Below are 16,748 nucleotides of genomic sequence, written 5' to 3' on the forward strand. Positions count from 1 at the left end.
ATTCGTCTCGGCAGTCCGTACCATATGTAACTAGTTGTACTATATAGTTCACAATATTTTAAGTATTTTATTTAGATTTAAGTACAATGAAGTCTAAACTCCCAATAAAGAGAAAGTCTGCATCTATGATGCTATGCGACGTCCGCCAATCTTCTTTCGAATTTAATTTATAGCTATATAGTTGATACCCTGAAACACCATTCCTCGAACTAGCCTGTTTTTTGTAGGGTCTGAAAGATCATGATGCCTTTTATGTACAATTTGTAAATTGTGAATTTACGTAGTACCGACACATTTCTCTGTCTCAAATACACCCCACTGAAAGTTTTAAACGCATTGTCAGTTACAACTTTAATTCGTTCCAATACCTTTAAACTTTAGTTTTATAAGTAATAATCAACTGCAGACGCGTTGATTTCATAGTAAAGAGCACTGCGTTCACTGCTCGTGGTAATCACATAGTCCACATTTTAACGTGTGCTCACTGCAGGCTTATACTTTTACATATAATCCATCTTTATTCGAAGACTTCCAGACAGACGTAGAGCGAGTAAACACATTAAGCTGTCCGCTCCCTTCCGGTGAGTGACGCACGCGTGTGATTAGCATGCGGCGCCACGCATCGTGATACATCCTCGCTCTTAGAACCAGAATCTTAATAGTACTCCAGGCGCAGTAATGTTAAATAGGTTCGTTGACATTTGGGAAACGGTGTCTGAAGGGGTGGGTATGCGGCAAATCCGAAGAGAGCTTGGCTTTTTCCTCAACTTATATTGCCAATTCGTTTTTATATCAGTTAATGATTAATTAGTGTCCCACTGTTTTGTTACCTCAATAATTAAGGTTTTGATTTTCTGCTAGTCTGAACACAAAACTTATTGCACGATACATCATCAGCGTATATTTTAGTCAACTGCTGGACATAGGTCTCCTCCAATATGCGCTATTTCATCTGGTCTTTAACATGATTGCACCATATACTACTCCAATATCCGTAAATCATCTATAATATATATTACCTGATATGGAACTTGCTGCCGGGTTCCTTCTCCTCAGACTCGCAGGTGACGTTCCCGAAGGAGTCCACCGCCAAGTACTTGTCCAGGTGCGACCGCAGGTAGATCATGCCTGTGAAAACATGATTGATAAACAACTGACTTAGTGTTAATTGGATTTTGTTTAGTCTAGAGAATGCATTGGGGTTTTCAATAAGTAAAACTTATGGTAGATTGTTTTATTTTGGCTAGTGATCGTCCAATGGTTGAAATTAATATATTTTAACACATATTTTAGTTTTCTGCTTTCCTTGCCTATGTGAATTTTAATCATGGCAAATCTCCTACTCTGTTCGCGCAATGTGCTTAAAAAGGTGTACGAAGTTATTTCTTTACGTCACGGCATATCTTATAAATGTTATTTAAAAAAACGATAATTCGTAGTCATTTAAATATCATTCCAAATAATTATTACATTACAATGAATTCGCAACAATTTTTAAATATTCTTTTGTTATATAACATTTTTATAGACAATAGCTTCCTTATGGTTGCCATTACGAAAGCAAAATTTAAATACTTTCACATATCAATGTACAAATGCCACCATAAATTTTAACAACATAATTTGGCAGTTATTTTAATTTATTTACATAATCAATGGTTGTAACCAAACACGGCGATTATTTATACATCTGGATAAGAAAAGAGTCGAGGACAATAGAAATTGGACAGCCATAATAAAATTTACAAATTCTTAACTTCTGCATAACGATCATGAAACCGAAGCATTAGAATGTATCTGCTTTAATTATCCGACATTGGCAAAATCATTTTAAACGGTGGCAGTTATAATAAACGAAAAGAAGAAGTATTTGAACTTAAATCTTCGATAAATACCACATTAATTGTTCTTACAAACAATGCTTGCTAATTATACGCGATAAAATCTATCTAGACACATAACATGTAGCTAGAGATAATATCTAGCGTGACAAAACACAGGAAACTATGGAATTTCCTTCTAGTCTCTACAAGATAATACAATAGGATGTATAATGTAAACTATGGAAACATAAACAGAAAACAACTGCACATATTGCGCAGTACTAATCCCTCCGTAGAAACTCCCCCTCAGCTTAACTAATGAACAACCCCTTGTTAACGCAAACATACTAGATATTAAAGTTATGGAAAATACGCATAACTCATGCCAATTTCTACAAACAAGCATAAATTAATGCGGAAATTAGTAGTAGAGGAAGTATCTATAATATTTTTTATATTTTAAGACGAATTCAATATCGACTCATTGCGTAATATAAATTAATGACAGCTTTAATACATTTGATCGGCATTAAATTTGACCATCCAGAAACGAAACGACATGTGATTTTTGTCATTTGCTGGGAACAAAAGTCTGTCATTATCAATATTACTACATAGAGAATCACAGAATAGAAAGTGCAACACGCATACTATACCGTTGCGGTTGTTATTAACGCACACATAAATAAATGATTACACTTGTTTGTTTTGAGGAGACTATACAAGTAAAAAATTTGGGTACGTCTGCTTTAGAAGGAAGAAAAAATAATACTAACCGCGTCCTTTAATGTCTAAGCTTAAACCAAAACACAGTAGCTTTGTGTGGTTTGTTTGAGTGCGTTGTTTAGCCTCCGTGAAATCTAGACAAAACCTTAGTTAGACGGACTAACACAAGAGAACTGTCTACTAAACATGACAGACATATTATAACATTTCGTAGAACATTTCCACGGCTCCGAGCTCTCATTTCCCTGTGCGAGGGGTTGGGAATAGTTGAAATTCACCTGTTAGGGACGGGTATCGATCGGGTGCCAGCTGGAGACCTTGACAATGGGGCGCCGTGGAGGGAGGAGAGGCGAGACGTCGGGCTATAGACGCAGCGATGTTGGCGAATGAATGGGAAGTGTGTGTTAGAATAAAAAAAATATATATCAATGTGCACTGAAAGGAATTTAAGGACTTTTTTTCCTAACCGGCTCCATTTTTATTCGATGAGTTAAGTATTGGTTTAGAAGCAACGTCCTTACAGTTGATGACAATAAACCATTTAATTCATTATCTTCGAATCGATACGATAATAAATCAATCACAATAATTCATCTGTAAGCATGCCAAACAAACTTTATTCCCATTGGTCCATTTTTGCTATCGATACGAAAATCACAATTACGATCGTTAATTGAATTGAAAAGACCATAAAGCCTTAGACATGATGCTCATGCAGTGACACGATAAAATGAAATATATACGTAGATATGTTGCCTGGTGGTTATATATGTATATATCAGTGTTGCGTGGTAATCGGTTATAAAAATATCAGTTGCGAAGGGTTCATACAACAATTCCTGCCGGCTTCCCTTTCGTAGCTTATGTAAAATCTAATTACCATTAGAACGCAGACTAGATAACTGCATTTATGCATATTGGTAGTACCTATATATTGTAAGGTTCCTTTTCGAAAATGTCACTCTTCGCCGATTCTTCGCCACTGATATGTATAAACACTTTGGAACGATTTAAAAACAGTATTTTATTCAAAGGGAACATAGACTCAGGTTAAAGACCGTAACAGCAGTATTTGTTGACTGTATAAGGCGTGTAAGTGCAGTTTGTAGTTATCAGCTGAATGGCGCTATTGTTCTCTGTAACGGACCACTTAATGTGTCTCCCAGGCAGGGTCACTGCCCACTACCCACTCGGTATAGGATTATATTGAGTTTAATCGAACAGATCTCTATTATAAAGCTAAAGAGATTTCGTTTGAACGAGTTTCTGAATCCGATAAAAAAAATTCTTTCACTAATATTAAGCAGCATTGTCTCAGAATGGTATAGCCTACTTTTGCATTCCAGAGATGTACTTTTATGACGAGAAAAAAGCTAAAACACTATCAGTAAATAAGATATAAATTTGTTAATATATAAACAGAAACAGATTTATTATTCTATATAAACATATTTACGGAGTTTATTTTGGTATCAGTTGGTGCTTATCGGAGGTCGACAAAATTCCGATGACGAGGAGGGGTGCAATGTTTTTCATTACCCGCCATTAAAGGACTTTATCCATCATATTTTATGGTAGGGTACTGACAAGCTCGAAGATTTAACAATCAAGTCTAAATAAATACATACCATATTTATTTTGGTTTATCTCTAACATCAGTTACAATCACATTTTCATATCAAGGATTAAATGCTAAAGCCATGATGAACTTCATGATATAATTAACTATGAATTTAAATACAATTTTAATTAACGAATAGGAAAATCTAGTACAAGGCACGCCTTACGCCCTTCCATTGCCCCTAATAGTTTATGAACTATTTTCCATAGCATTTTAATAGACCTTTACCACGCAATGTATTTTACACAATAAAGAGCAAGTCGCTCGTTGAAACACCACGCTCTCTATAAACAGTAGACAGACTTGAGATTAAAATACTGTATCTAATTGTTGATTTCACACAGTATATTGGGTGCTAAATCAGCAAAGTCTCATATCGTCTACAAACTTGAACTGGCTAAGTCTTCCCTTAAATACAGTGCTTGCAAAATTTATTCACAACAAAACTACATACAACACACCCTTGCGACCTAGAATTTCAATAAATCAACGAAACCAATACACAATCCTTTGGTAAACAGGACTATATACCACATCTTAATTACTATTTTCCGAGAAGACAACAAAAGGTGGATGTGTAGTCCCAAACGCTATTTATACGCTGCTCTCATGGCCCCGCGTCAATGAAGGACCTCGCCCGAGGGGTGCTTACCTCAATTAGGGAGCGCAAAGGGGATGCCCCCAAATTGTGTTACCGTCCAATTTGTGTTTAGACTACGTGTAAGCGTGTATTTATAGCCCACCCTTATATTGGTATTGAACAAGCTATTCTGTCAATGCTTTTTGAATGTGTTGATAACCATGGAACATCGGTTAAATATTATGTCGGTTTGTATATTCCATGAAAAGAAAGAAAGCCATTTCGTATATTTAGACCAGGTTTCCTTTATGACTTCCATTGTTACCATCATTTATTATTTGCCCAAATCGTATTGTTGAGGATGATTCTTGCGCCACTTCTTTTTTTACAGCGTTAACACGTTCCATAGCGATGGTAGATTAATGACTATTTAAAAGAGTATAAGACAATTTACATAAATATAATTTTGACTGATCATCAAACGCTTATTTGTAAGTGATCACAACATAAGTAATCCCAAAAAATAAATAATAGGTACTTACGTTAAGACTTTTGAAAAAGGAAAATAAAATGAGAGTTTTTGGCTTTGGACAACCTCACTAACCAAAACACACACTCAACAATAACAGTTTCAAGGAAGATGTAATTCATACTGGCTACAACACTCAAAAGTAAATAAGAGACAACATGCAAATAACTCACTGTCATTAGCATTCCCCGAGGCAGGCTCCAACGTCCATATCTGTTTCTTCTTGAGGCTGGTGCCGTTAGCGTTGATCTTGAAGCCGAAGGTCTCCGCGGTGAGGTACCGGTAGCGCGAGTTGATCAGCCCGATGGTCCACCAGCCGCGCTGCTGGTTCTGGGTGATGATGTCGCCGGCTCCGTTCATGTCTCCGTTGCTGTGCCCGTTCATCATTACCTGATGATCGAAAAATTAACAGATAAATTAAAAATTTCTAACTAAAATCAACATTATTGTCGAAGATGAATTTGGTTGAATCATACTGAAGTTGATATTTGGTTTTTAGGGGATTAGCTAATACTCTGTATAAAGAATGAACTGATTAATAAAATACTTGTAGAAACTCGAAATCAGCAAAAAATATTGTGCTTTTAATTCTCATTTAATTGTTTTCATACCGGGAAAAAGCTGTTACGCATGCAAATCAGTCTTGGGCTAGCACGATAATTTAAGAATTCGCCAAATATCCAATCTATTATACGCACGAAAGAGCTATAACCCCTAATTATATATGAAAACAGCATCAAAATCCTCTGAATGTCTTCTGCAGATCATAATAAGTACCACTATTGCCTAAAACTACCGTCTAGACAAAATAAACTACATTAAAATACGCAATTCAGTCTGACGTGTCTGCAGTTAGTTCCCAAAAGGGTCGTTATCTCAAGAGACTAAAGTTTAGGCAGAGACTACGTATGGAGTGACTTCAGACCACCAATTGTAATGTAAATTTATATAGCTGCATTATAAATTAAACTTGAATGCGAGGCTTAAAACCTAAAACGTAGCCGAAATAATATAGGGGTGAATTTGTAATAGATATTTTGCATTCCTACTATTCGCAATTTTATCAATTTTGTAACCTAAGCTGGCTCACAAAAAACATTTCCCAAACTATTTTTTTGATTTTATTTTTACAGAATAATGAACTTTAGCTATATGTTTTTCTTAAGGAAAAGCAAATTATATTTGATTACAACCTGTACTCGAAATTTATTATAGCTCAATGTCTATCAATGACAACACCTACGGCATAAAACGTTTTTACAGCGTAAAAATAAATAGCACGAAATAACACGCGTCCAAAACCCAACGTGCTGTGTGCTTCAGAATAGTATTTGTTAAAATTAACTGAACTGCAATTCCGTCCATAGTCACAGAAACAAATATGAAATATTTTAGAAAATACATTCATCGTGAAAACACACTTTAAAACCAGACAATTACGCGCCAAATCGTCTACGCCGGAGATGAGACAAAAGGCAAAGATGAACGCGTTGGACAAAGGCCAGGACAAAAAACGGGGGGAACAATGCCTAGACGAGAACTATCGCCTGCGGCCCGACGCAATTAATTTCATATTGATTCGACGGTACTTAAAATAGTGCCTTATTACTTTTGTAATTCAGATTTTTTGTGTTTGTATTTTATCTTTTGAATATTTTTTGTGCAACTAAGTTACTAGACGGAACAGTTGCTCGCCTGATGGTAACTCACGATAGTCATAAGCAGGAGCAACATCACTTGATCCACGAACTGTGTAGCAATACATGCTCGCGTCGGAAGTAAACATTACTGTGATCTACCCGTTAGAGGCAGGATATATTTTGTATTCACCAGGATAGCGACCACTGTACACAAGGTGTTAAAACCCGTCATAGTGGTCCAAGTAAGCATGCCGCGTTGGGGATCAGCCTGTGTATATCCCGTTCAAACAGACCCTCATAATTGTGACAACTGGCGAGGGGCATCATCTCTCGTCAGTCGACATTCTACATAGATCCCACTGCGCTTACAATCACGTGCCCGTATGAAAAAACGAACTTAACTAGTATGTTATGAGAGGCCTACCACCGAACTGCAATCGATCATTGAAAACTCTAAATCAGAGAATAACAAACATAGATAATGGTGGCTTCTATTAATGACTATTCAAATTCTAATGAACAAATTATGAATATGATAACGAGCAAGTATACAATGACCATTGTTATTCTGTTTCATTATCTCATGTTTGTTAACCAATAAGGATAACATTTTAGTAGATATTCGGATATTCGCATACCGACGCGCGTCACTCTTGATGGATAGATATTGGTGTTGTCTATTTTTGTAGCCAAGGAGAATATTGCCAGAACTTCTGTTTCGGCTTCAGGGATAATTTAACCAGTATAATTATTAGGAATTGTAAGACGAAATATGTCGCACTGAGACCACATTTTCCCAACATTGCAAAACTATCCTATAGCTGGTTAAGAGTTAGGACTTTATAAGCAGTGGGCGCCTTGATTAATGTGAAACTCTGGGCGGTAGATCTTTGCGAAGCCTTTCTAGCCGATTGCTGAAGAATATTAATGTTTTTGTTCATGCCCCGTACAAGTCCCTTGAAGCGAGAGGCCCTGTTGCACTGTTCTTCCTAAGTCGCCATGCTACGTAAATTATATTGGGATAAGTCTCTTCAACTTTATTTGCTATAAGTAAATACATAAAACAAAACTAGTGAAACCCAAAACATTGTCCACTCGTACAACCGTACAATCCACACGGAAGCGTTAGTAGATAAACACAGGACACGGCTAATCTCGGCGCCGGCACTAACTTTAACTGAGAGTTCAGTCGCTGACTGAGTTGAGATACGGTTCCGTCTACGGTTTGTATGCAAAACTTATCACTTAGTTTGGCTAGCATTATCTAGATCTTTCATAAAATAATGGGTTGGTGTTAAGGATCTTTACAAGTTAAAACTTGGGCTATCTTGTCTTTCTTATAACTGGTGTAACGTATATATATCCAATACATTTAAACATTTCGAATCGTATCAACATATTAAATAGTAAAGTCATAATAATATGTGGAAGTTTGTAGGGTAGTTAGTACCTAGGAACCGTTGAAGCTGCAGATAAATTTGGGCTTAAATCGGTACATAGATCAGATCCTGACTTATTTATAAAATACACTATTAAGCTACTTTTTGCCTATTAGTAAACAGTGCGTAGGAGATATAACAGCGGGGTATAATAATCAGGTAAGTAATAAAGGTGGATGTATAATTGTAACAATTATCATAGAACTCCAAAATTTGAATCTGATGGCATCAATGGGATAGTCCCACAGAGTAAGGTCACACGCACAGGACGTAGCCGTCACGCTTGAGGACTAAGGCCTCGCTGGGTCAAAAGCACCAAACCGCTGCGCACGCAGCTGTCAAGGGCTTGCAACGGCACTGGATTATTTCATCGAGAAAATAAAAGAGACAACTAAACGGTAAGATACTAAAGAAAAAATGTATATTGATCCAGAAGTAACAGAAAAGAGGGAAGATATTAAAGGCTATTTACGCTGAGCAAAGTGGCAGGTTCATAACCATGATATTGCAAAAAGATGTAATCGCAGAGGATGTAATCAAAGACATAATGGTTAATGCGAGATCTACATAATGTGGGGTATTGAGTAAACAAATATTATTATTTCTTTCTTGGAAGTTTAACGCGACGCGTCCTTCTGAAAGATTTATTAATTTAACACTTAGAGTTTTAAGTTGGAGGTTAGATATTACCATTAATTCGATACATTAGAAGATCTACATGTTTTTGAGGCAAAGTTATAAGTAGGGAATTTTGCTGTTGCTTCAGGTACATTTCAAGATCCAACCCTGAGGGGTTGGATACGACCCAAGATAGTTAGAATGTAAAGTTACTTAGCCTAGCTCTCAGCCCAGCTCAGCTAACATTAATTAGGTTTTCAAAGTCTAGCCTCAGAGGAACAATAGCAGTGGATTCATGGCTGCGACAGATGAATTCGTAATGGTAGTTTTGTTAGAACTTTCTGGAAACTTTTAATATGCAGTTGAATTTAATATCAGAAATGTATTAACTCTAAAAGGAACACACTATAAAGAAGTCATTCCTTGTTAATCACCTTCTGTATGCTTTTACACGACAAAGACATTTCTTTTTACTGGGTGTAAATCATAATCCCACCGTGGTCCAAGTTGTATTTTCCAGTTGACTAGTATGTGGATGTATTGCGTGCTGGTAAGTTGGCTTGAAGATGATCAGACACCAAAACAAAAAAGTTAATTGCATGAACCCAATAAAGGAATTAATTTTAATGCTGTGTTCGATAAACAACATCTGTGCAACCATTGTATTTAATAGGAAGTAAAATATGGAGCAGGGCGTAGTACAAAGGGCCAGGTGTGACGAGGTCGCAGGAGCGGCGGCTTAATATACCATTCTTCTACAGCCTTTGATTTGGGCGAGGCAATGACTGTACATAAAGCCCTGATATCTTATTTACTAATGAATTTGGGAGTTGTCACTGTCCGTGGTCGTTTATTAGTGGATGCCCGACATGCTCGTCTGCTTTATACATAACTAAATCAAGTAGTAGGTGCCTACTTTCCAAATAACGGCTTCCTGAGACTTGTGTATAATAGCAAATTTAATACATTTAAAATATTTATTAGTGAAAAGGGATCAGAAAGGGTTCAGTCATTATATAAACTACTACGTCTAACTCGAAAATAACAGGATTATTATAATGTTGGTATAGAAGGCAGTAATCAGCTTTCTTCGTATATGTAACTAAAACACGAGGATGGTGTAGGAGCGCAGTGGTGTTGGGTGTCGCGTGTCCTGCATTGTGCTCATCACAATATGAGACATGGTGACTCATTGCATGGCGGGCGACTCATGGACGCTTCCAGACATATCGCCTTACTCCGCCGTAAAGAATGCAAGAAGTATAAAGAGAAAGTAATACTCGAATAAACAGACAGATGTTGCGTTTTATATCATTGAATGCGACCATTGTAAACAACATAATTCCAGAAGCTTACATAGATATTAGACTGCTCGTCAAAGTCTCTTGATGCATAGTAATAAAAAAATCTTCAAACCTAACGTTAGCTAGCCGAACAGGGAATTCTACTGTTTTATTGCTGCTATTACTTATATACTTAAGTTTTGCACTATTTATTACTGAACAGAATAGGAGGGCGCAAACATCTTCGATCCAAATCCTAAAGCTTTAGTTCAGAGTCCAATGAGTAGGCCTTTACCCTTCACAGGGACACATTATACTCAAAAAACAAACCGATACGCAGCATCGCGAATGTCCAGGGGGTAGGCATGTTGCGCAGATGGATGGATGTTTTGTTATTCTTATCTCCGCTGGGGATGGTACTCGAGTACCGGTCAACGACCCAATGCCGATCCGATAGATTGTCATGTGCAGATTTTATGAGATGCTTGTTATGATTTATGTACAAAAATAGAGGCAGAGGCGTTTGACGTATTTGGGTGCCTCTTGTCCAGTAAATTCAAGTATGTAAGTACTTATTGACTAATCGCCAATTCATAGTCGTGAAATAACGACCAAATGAAGATAAAAAAAAAACGTTTTTTTGCGAACTATTTCGAAAATAGACGAATCAGAACATTTTTTGACACGCTTACGAATGAGTTATTTTAATTGGTTTATGCTCGGAATCTGATTGAAGTTTGAGATTAGGATCTTTTATTGAAAACGGTTGTTAGATGAATAGAGTTTATAATTTATCACAAGATTTTTTTGTCTTTTTCGGTGGAAAATAACGCAATATCTGCTGAATAGATTTGGATGTAATTTTTATACAGAACAATTCCTGGATTAATATTATAAGCCATTTTATTTCAAGTGGATACCTCGTTACTAGCAGTCTGTCTGATATACGAAACCATCCCTTATAGGATAAGCGACATATTACGTCGAATGCAAAAAACTACTAGCGTTAAAGATGACTCATTCGTGATAAGAATGATGACCCGTCAGTAACATTACATTTCAATAACCCTTACAATGCGTAATGGCTTATCGAGCACAAATTTCAGTTTCCGCCTAATCTCGTGTTTTTGTAACTAATTTGCCAACCGCTTTGGGACTTAGGGCAGGACTTCGATAGATAAGCTAAATATTCGATAGAACGTGGCTTACATGGTAAAAATATGATATACTTAGTTATATTGAATGTTCTATTTTCCTTGTTTAATGAATTCAGCATTATGATTCACAGGAAGGAAACATCGTTACTGGTTATCAATACTATAATTATCCTGTGTTTACGCTGTGCTGTTTTGATTCTGGTCACATATGTATAATATAAATAAAATGCGAATACGTATACGGGGTTATTTTGACATTGCGTTTATAAATGAAACCAAATACTCGTCTTTACTTCTACTAAGTTATGCCTTAACCTATCCATAAATAACGAAATCTTCACCAAAAATTCGGGTTTACTTTTGATGTTTCGATCATTTTTTAGTTTAGTGCGATTATGGTATGTGCATGAATATACAAATTAATAGTTTTATTCAGTAACGCTCGCTCATTACTTAAAAGTTTAATGGTAGCATACTCGACTTCTAGACTATGAGGTTATGAATTTGATGCCTAAATAGGGCTTCAATACGGTGTTTTTTCGATTCGGTAATTACGCCTATAGCCTACGCTTATAACCTTACCCTTCAGGTAGGAAAGCGTGAGCTTCTATATATGTTTTATAGCCTGACGAGGAAAAAAAACATACTTTGGAGACGCCACTTTCGTATAAAGTTATCGTTGACAATAAAACAAATAGTTCCAAGTGTTAACACAAGACTATTTATTTTTCTGGTGAGGCTATATGGTTATAAGCCACTGTTACCATAAAAAAAATGTGAAGGTATTTATGATACCTTTTCCTATAAAAATACTGAGCTTTGACAGAACAAGGCTGTCGTCAATCAGTAGTCGGCAGTTAGCAGTTGGGAGCGAGCAGTTATTCATTAACAGTCGTACCGGTAGTTTGTATATCATGATATTATCGTATAGTATTCAGTGATATTTCTTTGTACTATAATAAAAATCGCTTCAATTTCTAACACTACTATAAAGCTATTGACAGGCCATTGTGACGTTATCTGTGAGCGGACGCGTCTGAAATGTCAATAATGATTCGAGAGAGCATAAATAAAGTTATATCGCGGTTCAGAGGTCTACGGCCGCGCTTGCACTGGTCGTCCTTACACACACATTGTGTATTTCGAAGAACCTATTGAACATACATACATAGTATCACACCTCTATCCCATAGGGGTAGGCAGAGACTATGGATTGCCACTTTGCTCGATCCTGACATACTTCTCGAGCTTCCTCCACCTTCATTAATCTTTTCATGCATTCCCGCCGGTTTCGGGTACTTTTGATCTAGAACTGAACTTCTATTGAACATTAAGTCAATTAAACAAATTGCGTATCTTAGTCACATAGACCTGAAACCTTATCCTACCCTACTAATATTATAAATGCTTAGGTTTGTGAGGATGGATGTATGTATGTATGTTCATCTTTCACGAAAAAACTATTGAACGGATTTGGATGAAACTTTACAGTAATATTGGTTATACATCAGAATAACACATAGGCTACAATTAATAATGATTTTATGTTATTTGGTCATAATATGACAATACATATCAAGTAAGTCGGAAAAAAAATATTCCGGAATACTCCTTCACGCGGTCGAAGCCACGAGCAAAAGCTAGTACTAAGATAAAAGTTTTGTTTCGTATTATCTTTAAAGCTGACATATTAGTAAAAATATTTGCGCGTTTTAAGCGAATTTCGACTTGAGTTCTTGTAAAAAATGTATATTGTATTGACTAAACAACGCAAATATTCGCTCAAATACGCGTTGTGCCAGCACAAAGCGCTTTAGTAACAAACAAAATAGCCAAAAGAATTTGCGGATTGAGTCTAACATTATCAAGATCCAAAACATTAATACATCGGGATATTGAACGCAGGTTTAACACAATGTGTAAGTACACGGAATAACCGGTTCGCAGAGGGATGTCGTATCATTTAGTTGCGTAAAAACATCGCATACAAGTATCTAAATTCTCTTTAATAACCTACAGTTCATCGAACGATTTTTTACATTTTAATTGAAAGTGACTGACTAATAACTATGTATGACACTCATTAATAATGCATATAAAATTATTTATGTTTAGACATGTTTGAGCGATGCGTCCGTAGAGAGATATCTGTGAACAAACCGGATCAATTTAAATAAGATCACTGGAGCGAACCGCGCCTTATAATATGCTAGTGACAGTGCACCGGCATTCTATTTTGTTACCTATTTAATTTAGAATAAAACATAATTTAATTCAAATAAATATTTAGCATTATCATGGTCACCACAGGTTTATTCCACGGTTGAGATCGAAATATATTTACGTCGCAGAATTACTTGTTTTGCTGCGAGCTTATTGCGTCAACACCATCTGAGAAAAAGTCTCACACAAATTATTGCACGAAAACGAGCAAATGTATTAAACAAGTAAACAGAAAAAATAAAGACATGGTAAATACCGGATACGCAATCACAATTCGATCATAATACTGTGGGCGTACAGGCAACGGGCGAGCGCGAATACTTTCATACATGACACTTACGAGTGACATGTTTTCGAACACTCGTGTGAACACGGAACGTGTTTGCTGTTGCGGCAGTCTGATGAAGTGAGAGTTGCGAAGACTCCATCGATCCAGTTGTCTTGTGAGCCTTCACAAAATATGTTTAGAGTCTGGAAGTTGTGGTATTACCACTGTCGGATGAACAGACATGACAAGGATTGCTAGCGCCTAAACAGCGCACCCAAAAGTCCGGCCATGCCAGGCTTACAAGAACGTAGTGACAAAAAAAATTAAAACAGTCTTGAAGGTGCAGCATAATTGCTTTTCATACCTTCAATGTAACTTTTAGATGACCAAAATATCTACCTCAGAGTCCCTGCTCATTCCCCTGCTTTGGTGTGCACGAACCCACATATTATACCTCCAGACGACTCACTTCCACGTTTGCAACCTTTTACTAGAAGAAATCTTACAGAAGGAAAGAAATCAGATAAAATTTACATCAATAGCATGACTAATAATAACATCTACATTCGACAGGTCAACATTAAAATATCGTTGACCCGATGAGATTCATACAGATCAGGTTTGCTCACTTCCTCGATATATTCTGCATTTAATTTGTAATGACTATCAGCCAAGAATAGAATATAATTTGATAGTAAAAAAATAACAAAACTTATTGTGGACACTGATTTACTTCCGTTGGCATAGTAAGTAACTTGTACTTGGGTAAAGTATAGATAATGCAATACGGTATTTTACTATATTTTAAGCGTGTCTTATTTATAACTTAAGACTGGCTTGCACGACGACTTAATACATGTTTAGCGCTAAACATATTCAAACTTGATGCTCTCACTGTCATTCATTAGGAGTTGACAAAGATACCACTATGATTAATACATGTTTAGCATTAATCATATTTATTGAGAAGTTATTAATGTGGATAAAGTATTAGTGATTTTATTTTAATTTTGAGAAATCGATAAATGTCATAAAATCCATCTATATTTTTTATGTTCGCGAGAAAACGCCATGTTTCATGACGTCACTCGATATTAAAACTACAGTTGTGTCATTTGTAAAATATCAAAAATATTTGTAATATTAATTAGTGCTTTCCGCTTTTACAAAATTATCTTCCAGTGTAAGACATAATATTTATAAATAAAAAAAATTACATAATCACTAACAACTTATAAAACTTCTTGTAAGTCAAAATTTAACTCAGTAACATCACGAATGTCGACTACCATTACGCGTTATTACGAACGGAGAAATATAAACTGAATAAAACAATATTTAATTTTTCTGAATTAAAATATTTTGATTGCACAAAGTAATAAGTACCTTAATTAAATTAAAGATTTTTTTGAAGAAAAATAAAAATATCTTAACATAATTTTAACTAAGGAAACGGTGCGTCTTTCAGTAACCCTAGTCTATTCTTCTATCTGGTCTTAACAGGTATATACCAACCGATCCCAGAACAAAGCAGCTGACATCTGTAGACAATACATAGACATTGTGATGACTGTAAACAAAAGCTCGGTTTTATTTACGCGACGTTTCAAAACACCTGTACAGCCCCGCCCGAGTCTGGAGCCCGCGGCCGATTCAACGCTCCATGTGAATGTGTCCGCAAATATTTGTACCGGCTCTGAATAGCCTTTCGTAGAAAAGTAGCGGATTTCCTGACTACCCTATTCCAACCTCATAGTAAATTAGAAAGGAGTTTCGGCCTCTGTCTTTTATACATCTCTAGCTATCTCTCTCGCTCTCTAGCTCGTCAATTGTGTTAGAAAGGTGCGGAAAATATTAGTTCATTGTAACATTAATTAAGATATAATGTATTTTAAAAGGAAGGAACAAACGGAAAGAAATAATAACGGAAGGATAAAACAACTATTTCAACGGAATTACGTTTTTATGATTTACAGGATTTATTCATTAAATAATGTATCTGGTCAATGACCCGTACTTATACCATGTAAACCTTCAATTGTAAGGTCGCATGCGCACAACCGGCCCGTCGGACCGGGCCAGTGCCGTACGGTACCCGCTCGGATATCTGTTTATTTATTGTCCGTGGTTATGTGCCGCTACAGATTTCGCGGTCGATAGTGCTAGCGGCTATTGAAACTGCCGGTTTAGAGATCCGTGGGTCCGAATTGAGATGTATTGCTTGTTAGGTTCGAAAAGAAATAGCTGTATTTTTTTTACACTATTTCACGGAAATTACATCACGTATCCAAAACTTAAAAAAAAAATAAGCAAGATATTCAACACGTTTAGGAATTGATTTTAATTATTTTTTATTATTCTAAAAAAATCGTGAATAAGTTTTTTTTTATACGAGCACACCAAAGTGTCCCCACTGCACGCGATGGTAAGTGAAGTGAGGTCCAAAGAATGTCGACTGACGAGAAATGATTACCCCAAAACAGTCGACACAATCATGCCGGCCTGTTTTTTGTTTTCCAGTTTATGATTCTTAAACTCGAAAATTAACACATGCTCTACTTTTTTCTAAGTAAAACATGTTGCTGACTAATCTTTAAACAATAACAATGCAATGCACCATAAAAAGAACAATGGGCCCAACCGGCACACCACTGACCGCATTCACAAAACTTGAACACACAAAAACCTGCGCACATTATTTATTACTGACTCGCCTTTATCCAGATAACATGCGTCTTGGCTTCTAAGATTTAAGGATTATTTTAATCTGCGATTGAATGGGTTCCGTAGATGTTTTAAGTGCGAAAATCGGTCTTATTCTGTATAAGCAGTGGTTTTTTT

At 36.2% G+C, this 16,748-nt stretch overlaps 1 protein-coding gene across 1 annotated transcript in view; it reads right to left on the bottom strand.

Annotated features, from left to right (window-relative positions):
* Window positions 1-16,748, bottom strand: part of LOC115448757 (protein singed) — a 54,863-nt gene that overhangs the window by 20,327 nt on the left and 17,788 nt on the right. Inside the window, exons 2-3 of the mRNA XM_030176310.2 lie at window positions 5,453-5,669; window positions 1,020-1,128 (exon numbers count right to left, since the gene is read on the bottom strand). Coding sequence (XP_030032170.1) covers window positions 1,020-1,128; window positions 5,453-5,666 — 323 coding nt within the window. The 5' untranslated portion in view covers window positions 5,667-5,669. The remainder of the gene's footprint in view (window positions 1-1,019; window positions 1,129-5,452; window positions 5,670-16,748) is intronic.

The sequence above is a fragment of the Manduca sexta genome, chromosome 12, assembly GCF_014839805.1.
Source record: "Manduca sexta isolate Smith_Timp_Sample1 chromosome 12, JHU_Msex_v1.0, whole genome shotgun sequence".
Lineage (NCBI taxonomy): Eukaryota > Metazoa > Arthropoda > Insecta > Lepidoptera > Sphingidae > Manduca > Manduca sexta.